Below are 22,401 nucleotides of genomic sequence, written 5' to 3'. Positions count from 1 at the left end.
GTGAACATCATTAGTGCTTATGCACCAACACTCAAATCAAGCCCCAAGGAAAAGGATACATTTAACGACTCTTTGCATCAAGTCATCAAAAGAATACCATCAACGGAGGACAGAATTTAGGGGCAGAGTATGTGGCATCCTTGCATCCTTTCTGTGTTTGCCTAATCCAGGCCATAGAGTGGAACAGGAACTGGAACCCCCCTACATAGGAGCTTCTATCAATTGGATCCTCATTATTGTGGACTTATTTGCCACACCCCAAACACCTCCATTCTGGGCCATGTGGAACTGGTGAGGAGCCCTAATTTGTGGCACGCAAAGAGTGTGGAGTGTTCTTACACATCCACTCTTCAACCACTCACTCGCTGTGCAGCCGTGGGGGGTCCACTAGTGAGCCTTCTTGGAGTTAGTATATGTTCCTACTTGGAGGACTTCAGTTCTGTACTGAAATGGTGAATCTGCCGTAATGGTGAATAACAGCCAGAGAGTTCACTAAACTTTCAATAGCATTTTACCAGTAATTTCATTTACAATATCTTAGAGTCTAAATCTAGTAAATTTTGATAAGTTGTACTGTTTCTGTATGCACTAGTTACTACACGGTGCTATAATAGTTGGGATCCCTTAAGTGTCAGTTCTAACATTCCATCATACTGTTCAACCCCCAGACTCTGAAAAGAATGGCAGTAACCCTCAAAATGAGGGACAGCTCACCATGAAATATGAGAGAGAATGAGGGACATAAAATTTTTTATTCCTTAATTTTTTTTAAAAAAATGTACAGCTATACAAAAGGCCTGGAACATATTATAAGGAAACTAAATAATGATTCTGTGAACTAAAGCATACATTAGGTAGAAAGCCATTATTTACAATAAAATAAAAGGTCACAAGGAATAGATGCTTTGAGAGGAATGATGCACACAATATATCGCTTGGTTGTTTCTGGAGCATGGGAAGGAAGGGAACTCTCTACAGAGTACACACACACAAATTACTCAATTACTATTGCCCGGCAGATGGCAGGGGTGTTCTGTTGCTCATCATCTACTGCCTAGTGGGGGTGTGAAGGGTGTAACACACACAGTATATTACTCTGTCTGTCTTCCCTGAGGTGAGGCGTATAGAATGCAGTGTATATGTCAGGGTTCCTTCCCCACTCTGAACTCTAGGGTACAGATGTGGGGACCTGCATGAAAACCTCCTAAACTTACTTTTACTAGCTGAGGTTAAAACTTCCCCAAGGTACAAACTATTTTACCTTTTGCCCTTGGACTTTCGCTGCCACTATCAAACATCTAAATGGTATATTACTAGGAAAGAGTCTGTTTGGAAACGTCTTTCTCCCCAAAATCCTCCCAAACGTTACACCCCCTTTCCTGGGGAAGGTTTGATAAAAATCCTCACCAATTTGCATAGGTGACCACAAACCCAAACCCTTGGATCTTAAGAACAATGAAAAAGCATTCAGTTTCTTAAAAGAAGAATTTTAATAGAAGAAAAAGTAAAAAGAATCATCTCTGTAAAATCAGGATGGTAAATACTGTACGGGGTAATTAGATTCAAAACATAGAGAATCCCTCTAGACAAAACCTTAAGTTACAAAAAGACACAAAAACAGGAATATCCATTCCATTCAGACAGCTTATTTTCTCAGCCATTTAAAGGAATCAGAATCTAACGCATATCTGGCTAGATTACTTACTAAGTTCTAAGACTCCATTCCTGTTCTGTCCCCGGCAAAAGCATCACACAGACAGAGAGAGGCTTTGTTTCTCCCTCCCCCCAGCTTTTGAAAGTATGTTGTCTCCTCATTGGTCATTTTGGTCAGGTGCCAGCGAGGTTATCCTAGCTTCTTAACCCTTTACAGGTGAAAGGGTTTTTCCTCTGGCCAGGAGGGATTTTAAAGGTGTTTATCCTTCCCTTTATATTTATGACAGTATATTTCACAGTATCTGTTCCCTGGGAGATGTCTTTGTCCCCCTTTGCAATGGTGTGTCTCAGGGTCCCCTGATGAACCAACACTTTTTGAGCAGGGCTTTGTGCAGAGACTACCAAGCAGGGGAGGAACAAAGGAGAAGGCAGAGGAGAGTGGTGGTGGTGGCGACATGGTGCATTCTGTGAGTAGTAGTTCCACACCACTCTACGATTGCTTGGTTTCCTCTTGTGGGAGACTCCATCTCTTAGGATGCTGTGGGCAGAGGGAAGTCAAATGCTCATGGTTGGGCCAATGGCCTCAGAATCTCATGTCCAATCTCAAGAACCTCCAGTCCTTCGGTAAGGGACATCAGCCTGCCAGGGACTTTGCAGTTGCAATGCAGGACTGTGGGACTGCTTTAACAATCAGGGCCAGGTGCTGGAGGTCCCAAATAATGCATGGCCCTTGAGAGGTATGCACCGCATTCTTGTGAAAAGTACTATGTATTCTTTAATGGGCACAGTCCAGACTGAGATTAAAGTTTATCAAAATGTATTTTGTTTACAGTTAGAGATGTCTGGATGAAGTTTTCTCTGTTCCATGTTATATTTGTAGAACAAATAAGATGATGTTGAGAGATCATCTCTGGGATGAATTAGTTCAGAAAGATGTTGCTTTCTTATACTGAGATATTTTCTGTGAGCGGTAATCTGTATTACATTTCTTGATTTAATACAAATTTTCACCTACTATAGTAGCTGTAATTAGTCCAAGGTGGTAATTAATGTATGTTGTGGAGAATTGGGCAACTAAGTTGGGTAAGAATTTTGATAAGGTTTATATTCCTACTTAATTTTAAGACACTGTTTTTTGTTGCTGATTCCAATGAGGATTTAGTTTTAGGAGTTTATTTCCAGAGGTTTTGAGTCTGCATGAAATATGGAAATGTATAGTTTATAAGTACTTACTGGGCAAAATGTTTTTGAGTTTATTCATGCTTCAGGAATGCAAAATTGAAAATGTCTAGGATTATTGTTTGAGTGGTGTTTAGTTCTTGGTTTGAAACACATTTGTATTCCCAACCACCCCCTAACCCCCACTCCCCTGTTATTATACAAAGACCTTTAGAAAGCAGCCATAGTCAGCTATGTCAGTCCTCAAAGTGAGCAGGTCCCAGGAACTTTATCTCGAGCATCTTTTATTTTCCACGAGATGGACCTACTCCCATCAAAGTCAATGCAAGCTTTGCTGCTGATTTCACTGAGAATATGTTCAGTACACATGAGCGGCATACCTGCACTTCTGAAATTGAAGTAACCCCAAAAGTTTTTTTTTTTTTTTTTTTTTTTATAATTTCACTTGACTATGACAAATGCAACACAAGAAGTTTATAACTCAAAGGAAAAAGTGCAGATAGGAATCAGTATTTTGTGTTAATCTTCTCTCTTTCTCTCTCATTTGATATGTTAATCATTTTGTTTGTCTTAAGTATGCTTTAGGCCAACACCCATCTAAACTACATCATGCCACTTACCTCTGTATTCTTATGTTTGTTTTATTTTGGCCACTGAATGTTCATGATATGCTGTTTGTAGTGTTTAAAAAAAAAAAGACAGCATCAACATGAAATCAAGTTTTAAAAAGTAAAAGCACCTATCACCTGATGACTTTTCTCTGCTATGTTGCTGTTAGCCAGGGTTATCTGAACTCAAAGCTATGGTAACTATTCTCTATTTTCCAGGCAGTGTCCAGAAATAAAGCAGTGGGGGACACAGCACCTGTGTCTGATAAATCATTGGTGCACACAAGAGTGCTTCCACCCAAAAATCCTTGTTTTTATTTAAGCACACATCTAAAACAGCAATAGTCTAGAGCACCTCAGAATATAGTTACTCAAAGTCTGAAGTGGTGGTGAGTGGCAGCAACAGGTTTCCAGTGGCCAGCCTTCCTCCTCGCTGCTGGGGAGATAAATGTCAGTGTCGTCTTGCTCGTAGAAAGTCTAAGCTTCTCCGAGGCTTCTCCAAAGTGCACACACTAACTAACTAAACTCCTTGTAGGTTTCTCCAGACAAAGCACATAACTAAAAATAACTTGTAATAAGCTAACAATTTCCCTAACAGCAGCAAAGAACTCATAATTTTTACTTATCAGCAAAGCAGCTCACAAGAAACTTGGAAACACAGGCACCCAGACCAAGGTCAGCTATCCTTGTTAGTAACACCACAGCTGTGGAGATGTCTTTGTCTGCCGAAGCAAGGCCAAATTCTTTCTTGCTATGTGGTGTTCTCACTTCCAGCTTATGGTGGGTAAGTGCACAAGATGGATGCGGGTTACATCCAGTCCAGTTCTTTCATAACAACTGGAGACTTACACAGTCACTCTGATGTATTTTGTGCAGAGTGGGTGGCTTGGCCAAGACATCAATGATAGTAGACATCAGATGATTGCGTTGTGGTACCAGCTCATTAGCACCTTTGCCAGGTATTTGAGCAGTGTGCTCTCCTAAGGTAATTTGAAAGCCTAGAGGGTTTGGGAGTTTGTAAACGGCTTATGTAAGCATATTCTAGACTTTGTATTGCTCTCACTGTGAATATTGCTTTCAGTATTCTGTCCCTGTAATTTGCTATTTGTGCTGAATGATTAGTCACCTAAACTACTGATTTTCAAGGTGACCATATGAACACTTGCAGTATGAACATTTGAATGAATATGTTTGCACAGTATTTATGACATTTTCTCTTTTCAAAAATGCTTGTGCAAACAAAAATTCACATATGTGGACAATTGTGAAAAGGGAACTAAAGGTGTTGCTGGTATTATCAAAGTGGAATTTTATTTTTAATGGTACAAAATTTTGTTTACAATATTCACCTAACTCTATTAAAGACTCTCTGCACAGTTCATTAATTACTACATAACATCCAAGATATTTTAAAGGAAAACATCAATTTAAAAGTAACATTAGTATCTAATTTTTTTTATCTAATGCAGCTAGAAGTAATACCTCAGATTGTTGTAACTGAAAGAGATGTGTATATAGACAAATATTTCCTACATTTCTTCAGTTTATTTTGTGTACATGACAGTGCTTTGAATATAGTTATTGTTTCATTTTGGTCAGTGCACCAAGTTGTTTATGTGGTTCTTTCACCTTGCAAAAGGGAAAAGAAAAAATATCTTTTGAACGGAAATGAGTCTGTAAAATGACAAGATAGAAAATGACAAAGGATTCAGGGACAGAAATATAGCACTTGAAACTCCATTTAACTCAGTTTTTGAAACTGACTCAATTTCATTTGGCAGCATCGCTTTCAAGTCTATGTAATTAAGATTATGTATGTCTTTTTGTTTACCTTTCAGTATAATTTTATAGTAGCAGAGCTACTGCTTTCTTTCTCTTTTGGGGGGGCAGGGAGGAGGGACACCAGTAAGTACAAACTAATTGTATATAACTTTTAATGTATATATTTTATAATAATGTGTAGGGGCACCAGTCCGGTTCAGAGCACTATTGTGGAAGGACAGTCCCTGCCCCAAAGAGCTCAAATCTAATTTAAGATGAAATGGAACAGTGGGAATTACAAAAACTAGGAAGGAGTGGGAAAGAGGAGGAGGAATAGGAAACAGCAATACAAGCAAGCCAGCTATGTGCACAGCTCAGAAGTCCCTGCTGGCCATCTACCTAACCTTTATCAATTCACAGTCTACCATGGACAAAGTGACAGAGTGGGTATACAGGAGAGATTTGAAGGAGGACAGGATAGTAATTTTACAGACTATGGGTGAGATCTTCATCATTGCTCTGGCCCTTCACACAATGGGTAAGAGGACTGGAGTGGTAAAAAGGCCTCTTAAAAGTCCCAATTGCAGTCTGGGGAGGATTCTCCCCAGCACAGGCACTGTGGAAGACAGTTCTCGGATTGCCGTCCAAGTACCCCATCACAAGCCCAAGTGGAGAGGGCTGGACTGGGGGAAGGAGTGGCATGTCAAAGATAGGGATGCAGGATGTAGCACTGTGGCCTATAGGACAGCCATGCTCTAGCCCCTAGAGCAGCCCATGATTGGAAGGGTGCAAAAATGGTTTAAAGCCAATTTACCCCCTTAGCCTGTAGGCTTTGAGTTCTGTGCTTCCCTAGTTTGGGGAGGTTTTTTCCATGTAAGAAGACTATATGGACCAAAGCTCAAAAGCACTTGTGAAGAAATCAACAAACGACCTTCGCTATTTCAAAAGGCTGTGCCTTGCATTGAATCACAATAGTACACATATTCCATTTGTTGGCACAAAAGAATATTCCTGCTGGAAGAAATAGCACAAAATGTCACATTTGTGAAGTGGCTTGAATCTTGCAGTAAAATATGGAAGAGTTTATATAAATTTCAGTTAGGATTATTAAGAGACAGTGTTTGGTTGCCTGGAGCATAGAAAAAGAAGAAACTACTCCCATGCTGCCAATTAAAATCTGAGATATACGAGACATTAATTATAACTATACTCCAACCAACCAAATGTTACTGCAGTTATACTGCCAGCTGAAATGCTTTTTAAATGTTAAAATCTGTTCCTGAATCATTATGATGTGTTCACTGGGGCTGGTACAGCTGTGTGAGACAATAGCTTATGGAAAAGCAAGTGTATTTGGAATTCTAGATTATGAAATTGATTTGCAGTGAGTAGTACCTGTTAGTAATGCCTCATAAGGATTTTGGAATATAGGGACCATGAAACAGAAATGAGCAATTCCATCATACTTTTCTATCCTATGTCTCCTGGAGGCATAATTCTGACAAAAAATGTGCTATGGAATTTATTTTAAAGTGATTATAGAGTTAAACTGCTTGGCACTAAGTATTTGGGGAGGAGTAGTGCTGACATATGGATGGATTCTAGCAAACTAATGCCCCAGACAGTAAAACACCAATAGCTGAACTGTAACTAAATGTATACATGTACCTGTCCATTTGCCCACAAAACTGTAATGGATCTTTGAGTAAATGTGTTACCAAAATAAAAAAACCTAAACAAAAATTAAAACCAAACACTGTATGATTTCTAAGAAATAAAATAAAATAAAATATTATCTATGGATTATTTACTCTTTTGAAGACATTACAGTCTATCAGCAAATATTACAAAAAGCTCAGTTTTGGAAAATGTTTTTCTCCTCCTACTCCTCTCCCCTTGCTTCACCTTTTTCCCACTTTTAGCTATGAATTATTCTGGCTTTATATGTATATATTAAATTTTAAAAGTGCATTTAAGGTGCCCAGTAATTAAGGTTTTTGGACATTTGCAGTCGTGCTTTACACACATATATATATATATAAAAATCTGCAAATTTACAACCTTAATTACTGTATCGGGCACCTCAAATGCATTTTTTGTCATTGGGTTTATGAAACAGATTTGCAATATTCTTGTTTTTTTTGTTAAAATTATTCAATTTAGAAAATAATTGTTCTGGTGTAGTTTACCCAGATTGTAATCAAGGTATCTAAATGTGTTGTTATTTTAAGACCCCTTGAAATCCAAGGCTTGTGTGGCTTTTATGTTTTGTTTTTGATTTGTTTGTTTGTTTTAGGGTGGGATTTTTGTTGTTAACTTAAACATATTTAGAGAGGAAAAAGCTGCATTGAACAAATTTTGATCAGAAATGGTGTGACAAACTAGGAAAATAACTATATTATGTTATGTGTGACTTTGTTTTCCATGGCGTGTGAGTGAATACAGACAGCAATATCAAAGAAGGCTGTAAAGAGGTGGTTACAAAGCTGGCGGGAAAGTAAAACAGTGAAATGGATAAGTCAGCCTCACATACAGAGCTTCAAAGGAATTAAGATAACAATGGCTGGGCCATCAATTGGTGGGAAAATTCACCTAGCTAGCTCAATCCATCTTTACTCTTCCCAAGGCTAAGCCTGGCATCAGGAAACCTAGCTCCTCAAAGATCCTAGAAAAGGGAGGGATTTTTTGGATGATCTGAGAGACTGGCCAGGATGTACCAGTGAAAAGGCTGCCAATCTGACCAAGATACAGACAGAGGGAAAAGGCTGCAAGCAGTACAGGCTGTTTCTCCCAGTTCAGAGATGGGGAATAAGCCAGACCCCTTGATCTCTCTCTCTATGCAGAGAGGCTAAGTTTAGGGAGGAGAATATGCATACAGGTCTCTATCATTGTAAATATAGTTTCCTAAGCGTTGTGTGTCTTTTGGTCAAAATAAATTAGGTTTTGTTCTGAAGAAGACATTTCTGTCTCACTGCACACATATGCTATCACAGGATCCCAAAGAGAAACTCTGGCAGGCCCATCCCCAGTTAGACTTGCTGAATTAGATATGATTAGTATCAAGAAGCTATAGCCAAGGTCCTACTCTGAGGGCATGTCTATACTACCGGTCAGATCAGCGGGGCCGATCGATCCAGCGGCGGTCGGTTTATCGTGTCTAGTCTAGTCTAGACCCCCGAGCACTCTCCCATCGACTCCTGTACGCCACCAGAGTGAGAGGCGCAGGTGAGTCGACAGGGGAGTGTCGGCAGTCGACTCACCGCGGTGAGCAGATCTAAGTACGTCGACTTCAGCTACATTATTCATGTACATTATTCATGTAGCTGAAGTTGTGTAACTTAGATCCATATCCCTCCCACCCCCAGTGTAGACCAGGCCTGAGAGTGGATAAATTCAGAGAGCTAAAGGCCCAAGGCCTGACCTCTTTGAGGGATTCATTCAGAGAGACCCCAAGAAGGGACAGCTATGCAGCTAGCCTGGTATCCATGACAGATGATGCCCTCCATACCATAAACACAGAGATTTTTTCAGCATGCTGCTGTGGGGGGAGGAGTCTGGTCAGTGTAATCTGCTTCCCGATTTTTGTGCACTGGCATCTTGAATGTCATCCTTAGCTGCTGTACTCCCCTTTACAGTGCTTCTCTCAGGAATCATCTCAGCTTCAGACAATGTCCATCACCTACAATTCAGTAAATATTGTGTTTGAAATGTACATCTGGGCATTCAGAACTATTAGATATCCTGAGCCTGTATCTGCATATAGGGAGCTAATTCAATACAGTTGAGATAGGCAGAATCAAATACTATTGTCTCAAGGTCATGTACTGCATTGATTCTGTTCAGCCAATAATATCCCTCGCATCACATTTTTCATGATGTGATGCTCACTTTGCTTACTAGAAAAATACGGACAGTGTTAAACAAAAGAAGAATGGGCCATTGGAAGTAATGCCCTGTCCAGGAATTTTTTATTTATAAAGATTTGAAAGACTCTCTACAGTGGCTGTTTAATTTTGTCATTTCATTTATCTCACTGATTTAAATTATTTGAGATTACTTAGCTCAGAAATGGTGCTTTGTATCCTCAAAGCAGTTTACAAACATTAGCTATTTTTACAAATGAAAAGAATGAGGCAGAGAGGTTAGTGACCTGCCTAAAGCAAGATAGCTGGGGTTAAAAGTCTCTGGCCTACTCATCACTATTGCCCAGTCCTATAAGTGTCCCCCTCTGTTTCTGACATCCTGCTGCATAAAGTGGAGATTCTCTTATACATTTTAGGAGTGATGAAAACTGGACATGATCATGGAGACATTAAGATCTCTGTAATACTTGGGAAATGTTGCTTTGGCTTGCAAAGTGCTCTTGGAAACACCTCTGTGGAAATGTATGTGTGGGAAACTTGGAGTATCTTTGCGATTTCCCCCTTCTGTATGTCACTGTCACTCAAATAACACATTAAATCAATTTCCCTATTTTTAGGAAAAGTGAGTTAACAATCTATTGACATTTCCTTGGGAAGCAAATAAAAAGTGTGGAAAAGAAGTACTCCTGGAAACAAGTGTCACAATATGTTTGTGGTTCTGTTCTTTGTAATTGCTTTTATCGTGGTTATGAAAATATTTCTGGAGTTCATTTTTCCTTTTCTTTTTTTTTAACAAAAAGATAGAGTGAGGTTTCCTCTCTTCCTTCCCTAGGATTTCCTGCTGCAAATTTTTACTGTGTTTCGAATACTCATACGACCTGAGATGTTTCCAAAAGACTGGACTGTGATGCGTTTGGTTGCGAACAAGTAAGACATTTTTAAATACAGTATAATTAATGTTCAGGAGGAGTGAACATACTTGTGTGCTATATATACTAAATATGCAAAATTTCCTTTAAATCTTTCCATTTACAATATTTGATGAGCACAAAATATTGTTTATAATTCTCCTGATCCTTTCAGTTAATTAATTGTCACATAACAAATTCATGACCTAACTACTATCCTTTATACTGCTGATAATGAATTTTAATCAACTCTTTATAACATGGAGCCCTCTTAAATATGTTTACAGAAAGGCAGTTGTTAATAATTACTATCTTTCTTTTCCAATTTACAAATGACAAATTATTACAGAACTTCATCTAAATAACTGTTTATTAAAATAATAACTTGGTAATGATTCAGATCTGCTTGTTCCCAAAAGGAAATCAAACTGTTGCAAGAACATTTTTAAAAAATTAGGGCTTGTGAAAGTGCCCAAATTGATCTTCTCTGTTCACAAAACAGGTACAGGTACAGCAGTCATAGCATAGGCTTCCATCCACTGCCCTGCCAATATGCCTCAAAGACTGAAATGAAGCCACCTCTTTGCTTATTCCATTCTTGCACCTAAGAGACTGACAACAGCATGCCAGTTTTTCTGATTTGGATACTGATCACTGGCAGCTGGACTGAAACCACCAAACTAATTTCACCAAGATCACTAAACAGCAAAACATTTTGTTATAATCCCAAGGGTGACACCTGACAAGAATTAAACTATTGCATCCAGTGAACTGAGCTGTAGCTCGCAAAAGCTTATGCTCAAATAAATTTGTTAGTCTCTAAGGTGCCACAAGTACTCCTTTTCTTTTTGCGAAGACAGACTAACACGGCTGCTACTCTGAAACCTGTCATTATTATTGTTATTGTTACTTATTTGTATTGTGGCAGTGCCTGTAGGCTCTAGTGATGCTGTACAAACTCATTATAGCAGTCTGTGACGTTCCCCTCTGGTGTTATCCGGACCAGTGATCTGCTAGGTCACTCCAATCCTCGACTCTGGGAGCCAGCCTTACTCTGCTGTGAGAACCCCCACTGCTGGGCTGTTCACACACAGCCCCTGGCATGTAAGCTGCTCCTTGGATTGTGCAACCGAACAACACTAGCCAATATCTCTGGTCCCAGACACAACCCTAGGAACCTCCGTCTTGCAGTGTCCAGTTATGCCCACTGGATGCTGCAAGCTTATATGTGTTCATCAGTTTAACAAAGAAATTGATATGTACCAGGCTTGTTCTCCCAAGGGGAGTCTCTGACACGCTTTAAACGAAACGCACTGCTTCAGGTAGAATAAACAAACAGATTTATTAACTATAAAGATAGATTTTAAGTGATTATAAATCAAAGCATTACAAATCAGATTTGGTCAAATGAAATAAAAGCAAAATGCATTCTAAGCTGATCTGAACACTTTTAGTGTCCTTACAAACTTAGATGCTTCTCACCACAGGCCGGCTGGTTGCTCTTCAGCCAGGCTCTCCCCTTTGATCAGTGCTTCAGTCGCTTGGTGTGATGTCTGTAGATGTAGGTGAGAGAGAGAGAGCATGGCAAATGTCTTTCCCTTTTATCATGTCCTTTCTTCCCTCTTGGCTTTGCCACCCCCTTCAGAGTCAGGTGATCATTACCTCATCGCAGTTCCAAACTAACCAAATGAAGGGTCTAAGGGCTTGTCTACACTGGCAATTTACAGCGCTGCAACTTTCTCGCTCGGGGTATGAAAAAGCACACCCCTGAGTGCAGCAAGTTTCAGCGCTGCAAAGCGCCAGTGTAAACAGTGCACCAGCGCTGGTAGCTATGCCCCTTGTGGAGGTGGTTTTTTTAGAGCACCGGGAGAGCTCTCTCCCAGTGCTGTGCTGCGACCCCACAAGCCTATGTTAAAGCACTGCTGTGGCAGCGCTTTAGTGTTGCCAGTGTAGACTACCCCTAACAGATGCTTTTGTTGCTGCGTAGACCAGCATCCTTTGTTCCTGTGAGGCTGGGCTGGGTTTGTCCCATACCTGCCCAGTTGAGGAGTGAACTGCCTCTCTATTCTTGGAGAGTTTTTGCCTGGGTTTGCTTTAAGCCATGAGGATACATTTTCAGCCTCATAACTATGTACATGAAATTATAACCTATAACATTACTGTAACAATTACTATAACATCACTATAACAACCATGCTCAGTGCATCATGAGCCTTCCAAAGACACCCAACATAACAAACTTTGCATTGGATCCCACGCAATCATTTTACAAGGATGAACAAGGGGGTGCTGGGTGTTCCCCCAGGGTACAGAGCATCACACAGTCCCTGCCTATTATGGCTCAATTCAGCAATATTTGGTGTCCAATGACTATGTGTCTGTGTGTAAGCATTTGTCAAGCTTTCTTGTGATTTAGGAGGCAAACATTTTCCGTCACTTATTTTTCTCACCTGATTTAATTCTCTTCATCTTGCTGAATTTAAATTCCAGTGAGAAATGCTAATAAGCAAGGAATGGATGTGATCATTTATTTCTTCGTGAGATATAAGAAAGATGAGTCTGAAAGTGAGAACGTACATCTGAGTAATCATGCTGAGGAAATAAATCGAGAACATGAAAGAGAGAAAAACAGAAGAACCTTCAAAACGAGAACATAGTATAAGAAAGTGTTACATATTTCAGAAACAGCTGGGTTGGCAGATGGCTTGGCAACAGCTGACATGTAGAAGACTGAGATTTAGGAGTGACCTTGACATTCATTCCCCAGGCTGGCGGTGATCAGATCAGCTAAAGGTGAAGTCTTTCAGCTCTGCAGGGAGACTATTGGCCCCACCATTATCCTAGTTAGCATCAAGCATTGCTGTTACTGAATTCACATCATGCCATTGATGACTGCCTAGGTGGGAACCATGTGCCCAGCTCCATCATGAAATAAGATAGATACTGGAATGATGATAATAGCTTATGCTAGGAATTGATGCCATGAGGGAGAATAAGGGAGATAAAAATTCACTTTGATGCTATATCATGTGGCGATTTGTGAAGAGAAAAATATTCCTGTATAAAGGGGTTTCTGGATCGTGGCCTTCCACCATTCTGGTAATATTGGCCTGCACCTCTCTCACTATAAATACCAGAGGCAGCTCTGGTTTGTCTGTGAAACTGGGGGATGTTCACCAGGCCTTTTACACTGTTGTGCCTCTGACAGGGCAATCAAAGTGGAGATTCAGCATTCCAACCCTATCCATTGCAATCCTATCTTTTATACCTGCTTTCAAGGGCAGCAGTGAGCCCCCGCTCTCTGTTCTGGCCTAGGTTAAAAAGCCCCAGATGTATTGGTTTCCTAATTGGAACCACCTGCTGAACTCCTCTCCATTTGTTAGTCATGCAGAGCAGGGCCCCATGGAAAGCCCAAAGCTAAGAACTTCTCTTCCTGCAAGGAGCCACAGAAGAGTAGCTGAGCCACAATCGCTCACAGCCTGAGCACCTTCCTGAGTTGGGGAAGGTACTGAGGGGTTGGGTGACATTCTAAGGCTCTAACATCACCACACAGTCGATGAGATGCCTCTGGAGTTGTGGGGCAATCCTCTTTAGCTCCTGTAGTTCAGCAAACCCAGCTGTTCTCACTGATCAAGGACTCTTCTTGAACTCATTATTCCAATACACCTCTAATGGGAAGAACTACAAGATCCTAGCCCAGGTTCTTAAGAGCATAATCGTTGAGAAATCTGGCATCTTTTCTGACTCCCTTCTTTCCAGAAGGAAAATCTGGGCTCTCTAAGGGATGTTCCCTTGTACTTTGCCAATTACATATTGGCTGGAGAGTGGTGCCAAGAGGCTAAGACATAAAAGGGAATATCAGACAAGAAAAGAGGCTGGTTCTTCATCAATGACGACCATCTCCACCAGAGGGAAAAGTAAACCAATTGCCCCCCCCAAAAATACCACTATCCCCCAACCCACCTGAATAAAGCTTAAAAGCATTCCAGAGCCTAATTTTTCTTCCACAAACTGTGGTTCCTCCCCTGAAGAAGGGAAACTCTTGGTTTTGGATCCTGATAACCTGAAACTGGAGAAGCAGGTGAGAGGCTGTGATGCTTCCCAGGGGAATCTAGGGTTGTGAGGCTCCTCACTGCCACCTCGCCTTAGCGTGAGGAAGCCTCTCATGGGTCAGGTTCCCAACTCCACTGGCCCCAGGCAACCTAACCACTCCACTGTAGGCTACAGCCCTCACTGTCACTCTGCAAGTTAGCTGTTGGCACACTCCCACCCTCAAGCCCTGAGTGCCTCCCTGGAGCATCCAGCCTGTGGTCCATTGGACATTTGCAGAATTCACAGATCTGCTGTTTCTAAAGAAATAGTCTACCTCAGCTTACCAGTTTCACCTCAGATACCACTTCCCTCAACACACAGCACTTTGATAGGTTCAGAGTGAAATCGAGTATAAGTTTATTTAACAAGCAAAGAGACTGATGTAGTAGCAAGTAGAAGTATTGTAATGAAATGATTATATATGAAATAAAATCTTAACATTTATTCGGGATCCTAAGCTTAGTTAACTGTATACTCTGATGTCGTGTAAAGTAATGCTCACCAAAAATCCTTGTACCACTTTGCAGCCAGGTTGGCTGTGATCCCCCTTTCATGAGACATGTATGCTGTCAGTTTGCATTCCCAGGTGAAGGACTCTGTGTGTTTCTTTGCCCCCCAAGATATACCAGTCCAGTCCTTTGTCTTTATTCATATACAGGACACACCTGTGCTGTATTGTTTATTCCTTTCAATTTTCTCTCTTGTAGATTTTGGAGTCTTTTATATAGGCTCTGGCTAATGTGCAAATAGGATACATTGTACGGCATACGGTACACAACTGCTTAGACAATGTCTATTACCTCCTGCCTGAAAGGAACATGTCTGAGATATGTCACCTCCTAGTGATCTGCCTTAACTCCAAGACCTTAAAAAAATAATTTTAGTATAAATAGATAACTCCTTACATATTATATGTGCATACATTCTACAATGGTTATGATGACCAGTGGGCTACTAGCTCTTGCTAGGAACCTTATATGCCACTTTACGTTCATGTATCCGACTTAGGGGGTACATGTAAAACCCTGTGCATGCCCTCTGTGAGTTGGCACCAAGGGTCTGAGTCACAAGAGGTTCTTTCCCCAAACATGTTTAAAGCAATAGAGAGGAAGGTGGTGGCCGCTGTCATGAGACAACCTGCTCATTCTCTTTCTCTGGCTAACTCCAAGGCAGATATCACTTGTCCAAAACTAAATAGAATTTGCCATCTTTTTTAATTCCTCCTCCTCCTCCAGAGAGACTTTAGGGAAACTTGGAAACAGAGGGAAAAACCTTAAGCAACAAGCCCTGAAACTCTACATGGTTCTAGAGTACAAAGATTCTATTTTCCTTCTCCAAGAAGGGTTCAACAAGATTCACTCATCTCTCACTTCAGACACTTATTGTGACTCTGAGTGTCATTTTATCCATCTTTAGCTTGTAGGTCTTCTGGTCTCATTATTCCATGGGGGTGAGAAAACTTCAGAGTTTCCTCTTAGGGCATGTTTACATTTGGGGAGTGTGTCTGCTGTACTTACGGGCATGCCCGAGTTACCTTTGATCAAGTCATGTCGCTAAAATTAGCAGTGTAGCTGTGGTAGCATACGCAGTGGTACAGGCTACCTGCTGGAGAATGTACTCAAGGTCCTAGGTGGGATTACACTCGGCCACAATGGCATGAGCTTGCCCCTTTTAGCAAGTATCTCGATCAGGTATGTCTAAGTGTGCTGTAGACCCACTTCTCTGTTGCAGTGTAGACATACCCTTAAAGGGCCTGAAACTGTTCCAAACAGAAGCAAAGGAGAATGAAGGTACCCTCCAGAGTGATTCAGTCCCTCAGTTTGTGGTGATCTGAAGCCCAAGTGATGGGACAATCAGCCACAACTGGACCCCAAATCCTAACAATGGATAACAATCCATCAGGTTAAGGAATACATCCAGGACAGCACAATACATAAGGAATGTGGTCACGGTCAGAAAAGCTCCAGACTATAAACTTCCTAGGGATGAGCAATTGGGACTTAGGATCACTTGAGGAAGGGGCACTTCCTAGTTCAATCAGACAGAAATTATAGTTGGAGCAGCTGCAGCACCAAGGCTAGATAGGCCCTCCCTCAGCTATATATGCTTGTGGTGGGAGGGGGGAAGGTAAAGGGGGAGAGAAAAGCAACAGCACCCGGGGAAGATATAGCCTAGAGATACTCCCTCAGCAGCAGTTAGATCACCACTGGGGACAGGTGGGAGTCCTGTCTTCTCACCCTCCTGTCCCCAGAGTCAAGTCTGAACTGTATCTAGTATTTTCAGGAAGAGGGGTGCAACCACATTGTCTGAGACTGGGGGAGAGGTGTACACATAGAGACGCTATAGCACATTACAAATATATGTCTTTCACTTATTTTTTCCTCTTTACACATGCAGAACTTCTATTAATTAAAAGCTTCTTGGGTCTTCTGTTGCTGAAGGAGCCATATTGGGATATATTATTATTTTGCTGCCCTGGCTTCTGTAGGATTTTTCTTTTTTCACTATCTTGTCAGTAATAATGTGGCATCTGATGTGTGTTTTCAGATAAGGTCATCTTTAGTTGGATGCTGTCTGCTATAAATCAAAAACAGAGAGGCTTAGGGAGGAGTGTTCAGAGCCAAAGATGATGATTTATGATCAAGCATCCTTTTTATGACAGCTACTACAATTCTTAGTGCTTGAATGTCCATCACTGACGAATGTCACTGATTAGCTTTGCAAAATTGCCAAATGTGCACCACCAGAATTGCTGACATATTTTAACTTTGAGAATAGGTGGCACAAAATATGAGTGAACTCTTTCAAAATTTAAGAAACTGAGAAAGTTGCAAACAAAAAGAGAAATAATATAAAAATAGGAGAAATAAATATTTTTCAAATGTCATGGGACAGAAATGGGGACATGGAGAAGATCTTGTCTCTTATGTCTGTCACTTCTAATGACTAAACAATGGAATACAATAAAAGCTCTCATTTGATACTGTCTTGTTCTGTATAATTTATATAACTACTCAGACATTAATCTATAATAGATAAATCAAGACTCCATAATTATATATGCAACAAAACAGGGTAATCACTTATAGCTCCTAAGCATTATTGGCAAGAATGTTGCTATTACAAGTGTGTTTTATTCTTCATAATGGAAAATATTATCTTCATGTTTCTATTCTTCAGTATATGATCTGTTTACTACCTAAGTTAACTGAAACTAAGTGCCATTTTAGCAATGCTTCTAATCATAAACTGCAATGGAAGACCATTTGGTTGAAGGACTCCTAAATCTGTTATCTACTTCCACAGAGGAATCCAAAATTCTGCTACATGAATGCCATACTATATGAATGATGTTAATAGATGGCAAGTTTGTAGTGTCTGTCAAAAACTAGAAATAACACAGTATTATTCATTTAATTAAATAATCCTTAGGTTAGAATAATTTCCCTTGTCTGGATGATTCAGCTGGTTGGCATCTTTCCAGGGCATTAACAGCCTTGCCTGAATTCCAGAACTGTCATATTTCGTTAGCGGTGAAGGACAATATTTCTTGACAATAAAGTGAGGTTTCTGTTACACATTAAGCAGAGATTTGATTTTAAATAATATTCAGGTATAGTATGATATAATTGTGCATTCATCTTTCCACTCCTGATAAACAAGTCGCTTTCATTTAAAAGATTAGTTAATTTGCAGAAGTCTCATTTGTCTATATGGTATTAACCAATGTGGGTTCTTTCAGCAGTTTTCTAAATGTTAGAAATGCTAGGCATCTGTCTCTTAAAACCCAATGGGCTATTTTTTAGTTTGTCTTCAGCACTTACGAAATATGGCAATGGAAGTTCATATTTTTAGTTAAGCAGGTGCTCTGTGAAACAAGCTTTGGTATATTCTGTTTTTTATGTATATTAAGATCCCAGATATATCATTTGACAACCGTACACATTAACTTTTAGAAGACTCTCTTGGTTTACTCTGAACTTAATATGGCAAGGACTGTAATGCCTTTACAAAACCTTCTTTTCATTAATGAAAGCAGAATATACACATGACCCAAAGAACCCAGGTATTCACACACTAGACACAATTGTGATAATCTGTGTACAGAATATGCCATGTAAATATCATTTAAAAACTAATTCACTGGTCAACAATATCACAGTAAAATGTATGTAGCAACATTATATGTAAAGTTATGAATTCCTCCTGAATGATATTACAAGAACATGTTCAAGACCAGATGGCCTTGCCTAGGTAAAGGTGTTAAATAGGTCTGTCCTAAACAGAGGAATGTGGGTTTACCTCAATTTACATATACACAATAAACAGGAAGATCAAGACAGCAGGGGGAGAAAATTGAAAGAAACAGAACAATTTACATTTGGGAAAACACTAATTGGGGAAAAGAACAGTATAAAGCTTCTTTCACTATCAGACTCCATGTCGCCTTCCTCACAGCTTGAAAAATCCATTTCAAAGGTTCACTGGACTATAAAAGAAAGGGTCAGAGAAACCCAAGTTATCTCTTCCATTTAAGAAGACAAAAGAACTAGCACTTTTGGCTTCTGGGCGAGATTCTGACTGAGAGGGTGGAGTTCATCCATTTTTCTGGAAGACTGTGGGTGAAAAAAATCATCTTCAGGAAAGTCTGTATCTTGCTAGGTTAAGTGTTTAGTCACTAGAAAGCATTTTTTAAATTGATCTCACTTAAAATCCTATTTTCTTTTGTTAATAAACTTGTTTTACTTTTAATTTAAACCAACAATGCTGTTCTTGAATTAAAGTGTTAGGTAACTCCAATTAAAGTGGTAAGCTGTACATTTTGTGTGTTTAGTGGAGTAAATGAACCTTATTATTTCTCTGAATGGTCTAAGAGGGAGCTGAACACTTCAGGGAACATGGTTTAGGGAGTTTGGGACTGGGAGTGTGTTGGAGTCACCTTGCTGGTTGTAACCAAGGCCGGTGGAAGCCAGAGTGGGAATGTGGGACTGTGGACAGACTACTGGGGTCAGAGTTGCTGATCCAGGGCTGGCTGCATAGTACACAGACACTCAGGGTGTGACCTACGTGCTTGTTGCTGACTGAGAGTCTCCCAGACAGAAAGCAACAGTAGCAAATCATTGTGAGGCACTTAAGGTTAAGCGGAGACACAACCCCTCACTGGTCTGGATTGCTCCCCAAAGTGTGATACCGGGGTAGATGGCAGGATTTACACACAGCTGGCTATTTTAACTGAGCTTTACGCTTCTAAGTAGTTTTAAGTGATTCTCAAGTGAAAGGCTGGGAACAGTCAAAAAAAGGTTACAGTTATATTAATTTTTGTTTGATTATTCTGGGCAAGGGAAATAGAACAAAGGGAAGAGTAAAGGTGAGTAAACAGCACAAAAGGCAAGCTGGGAGTTACAGCAGCAAAAGCATTGTAAAGCACTAAATACTGCATGGCAAGTGTTGAAACAACCCCTTATGGATCTGGACAGCACGTTCCAGAATGCCATGATGATATGCAAGAAAGGAACATGTCAAATTAGTATTAGTTTCTTCATTATGGCCACTTAGGATCATCCTGCTAGCTCACATAGGCTATGGTGCTGTAATCCGAGAGATGTACAATAAATTCTTCATAAAAGTATGTTTTGTAATATAACAATATGGCTGACACAAATATATGAAATACTTCTCCACAGTTCTAATTTTGTAGCATGTATGTGTATAAATATATATGTGTGCAAGAATATAATTTTTTTCCGTGTGAAGGACGGTTTTCTCTGTTGAGGATTTCTGTACTTGCATTTCATTTTGAAATAATAGAGCACCAGCTGAGAATCAGAAGTTGTACTTGAAAGTGGATGCAAGTGGGTACTTGTGAGTGTCATCAGAATAATGTAAAATTGAAGTTCAGAGTTCTTGATGTGTGTCTGGAAAAACTCAATGGATGAGAATTGGAGTATTTTCTTGTAAAATAATTAGCAGTTCTGAACATATCAATGGCTGGTGATATGAAAGAATTAAGGCATTTTTAATCATAAAATGAATATTTTGCCATTTGTCCACAAGAATTTATATTCAAATTTTATGCTTTTATTTTAAGATCATAGGCTGGGAAGCTGTGGGGTTATGTGATTCCCTTGCTATTGTATGTCTTTTGGGCTATGGATAGCATCTACACTGTGGGACAAAAATCCCCATAAACCTGGGATCCTTCACTTCTTCCATATTCATCCAGACTTCGGCCTTGTCTACACTGCAGGGGAAATTTGATCTAAGCTACGCAATTTGAGTTACATGAATAGTAAATCAATGTAGCTTAGATCAAATCAATGTAGCTTAGATCTACTTACTGTGGGGTCCACGCTATGCGATGTCGACGGGAGACACTCTCCCATCGACTCCCCCTACTGTTCTCGATGCGCTGGAGTACAGGAGTCAATGGGAGAGTGATCTGTGATTGATTTAGCGGGTCTTCACTAGACCCGCTAAATCGACCGCCAGTGCCATGATAGCCACTCGTCGATCCCCCGGTAAGTGTAGACAGGCCCTTCCAGTGGAACATGTAACAATGTGTCGGAGTCAGAAACTTAACAAGGAACATGAAAGGCAATAAAAAGAGGCTCTATAAATATATTAGGAACAAGAGAAAGACAAAGAAAAGTGTAGGCCCCCTACTTGGAGGGGAAGGAGAGCTCATAATGGATGATGTCAAGAAAACTGAGGTGTTTAATGCCTCTTTTGTGTCATTCTTTACTAAAAAGGTAAATTGTTCCCAAATACTTAACACAATTAATATTAACAATGAGGGGAAAGGAAGGCAAGCCAAAATAGGGAAAGAGCAGGCTAAAGAATATTTAGGAAAGTTAGATATATTTGAGTTGGCAGGGCCTGATGAAATTCACATCCTTGGTTACTTCAGGAACTAGCTAAAGCAATTTCAGAACCGTTAGCCGTTATCTTCAAGGAAATATGGAGGACAGGTGAGATACCAGAGGATTGGAGAAGGGAAAACATATTACATATCTTGAAAAGGGGAACAAATAGGACCTGGGGGATTTCTCGACCAGCCAGCCTAACTTTGATACCTGGAAAGATACTGGCACTAATTATTAAACAATCACTTCTTAAGCACGTAGAGGATAATAGATTAATAGCCAATATGCATTTATTAAGAACAAATCATGCCAAACCAACCTAATTTCCTTCAGTGACAGGGTTACTGGCTTAGTGGATGTGTGAAAATTGTAGATAGAGTGACCAGATGTCCTGATTTTTACACCTGCTCTCTGGTCTCCCTAGTTATAGATGTGATCTATCTTGACTTTAGTAAGGCTTTTCATACAGTCTCATATGACAGTCTTGTAAGCAAACTAGGGAAGTGTGGTCTAGATGAAATTACTAGAAAGTGGGTACAAAACTGGCTGCAAGCCTTACTCAGAGAGTAGTTAGCAGTGGTTACTTTACGGAGGCCTCCCTTACTTCTGTGCTGCCTTCAGAAGTGGGTGGCCAGAGAGTGATGGCTGGAGAGCAGCGGCTGGTGGCCAGGTGCCCAGTTCTGAAGGCAGTTCCCCATCAGCAGCAGCGCAGAAGTAAGGGTGGCAATATCATACCATGCCACGCTTACTTCTGCATTGTTGCCTTCAGAGCTGGGCAGCCGGAGAGTGGTGGCTGCTGACATACCATGCCATCCTTACTTCTGCGCCCCTAACTGAAATCTCCCAATGGAGCCATGCTGGCCTCTTATTCTCCCTATCTTTCCTTTGCATTGGGATAGTTTGCAGTTGGGCCTTTTAATATTCATAGAATCATAGAATAACAGGGTTGGAAGGGACCTCAGGAGGTCATCTAGTCCAACCCCCTGCTCAAAGCAGGACCAATCCCCAACTAAAGCATTTCAGCCAGGGCTTTGTCAAAAAGCTCAAAAGGAAGGAGATTCCTGACCTTAAAAACCTCAAAGGAAGGAGATTCCACCACCTCCCTAGGTAACGCATTCCAGTGTTTCACCACCCTCCTAGTGAAAAAGTTTTTCTGAATATCCAACCTAAACCTCCCCCACTACAACTTGAGACCATTACTCCTCGTTCTGTCATCTGCTACCACTGAGAACAGTCTAAATCCATCCTCTTTGGAACCCCTTTCAGGTAGTTGAAAGCACCTATCAAATCCCCCCTCATTCGTCTCTTCCGCAGACTAAACAATCCCAGTTCCCTCAGCCTCTACTCATAAGTCATGTGTTCCAGTCCCCTAATCATTTTTGTTGCCCTCCGCTGGACGCTTTCCAATTTTTCCACATCCTTCTTGTAGTGTGGGGCCCAAAACTGGACACAGTACTCCAGATGAGGCCTCACC

The 22,401-nt window shown here is 40.5% G+C and overlaps 1 protein-coding gene across 4 annotated transcripts in view; it reads left to right on the top strand.

Annotated features, from left to right (window-relative positions):
- The window catches only part of DOCK4 (dedicator of cytokinesis 4), a 412,625-nt gene that overhangs the window by 312,522 nt on the left and 77,702 nt on the right, over nucleotides 1-22,401 (top strand). For all 4 annotated transcript variants that reach the window (XM_074942246.1, XM_074942244.1, XM_074942245.1 and 1 more), the window contains exon 27: nucleotides 9,897-9,991. In XM_074942246.1, coding sequence (XP_074798347.1) covers nucleotides 9,897-9,991 — 95 coding nt within the window. The remainder of the gene's footprint in view (nucleotides 1-9,896; nucleotides 9,992-22,401) is intronic.

The sequence above is a fragment of the Natator depressus genome, chromosome 1 (genome assembly GCF_965152275.1).
Source record: "Natator depressus isolate rNatDep1 chromosome 1, rNatDep2.hap1, whole genome shotgun sequence".
NCBI lineage: Eukaryota > Metazoa > Chordata > Testudines > Cheloniidae > Natator > Natator depressus.
This window is presented reverse-complemented; position numbering and strand designations above follow the sequence as displayed.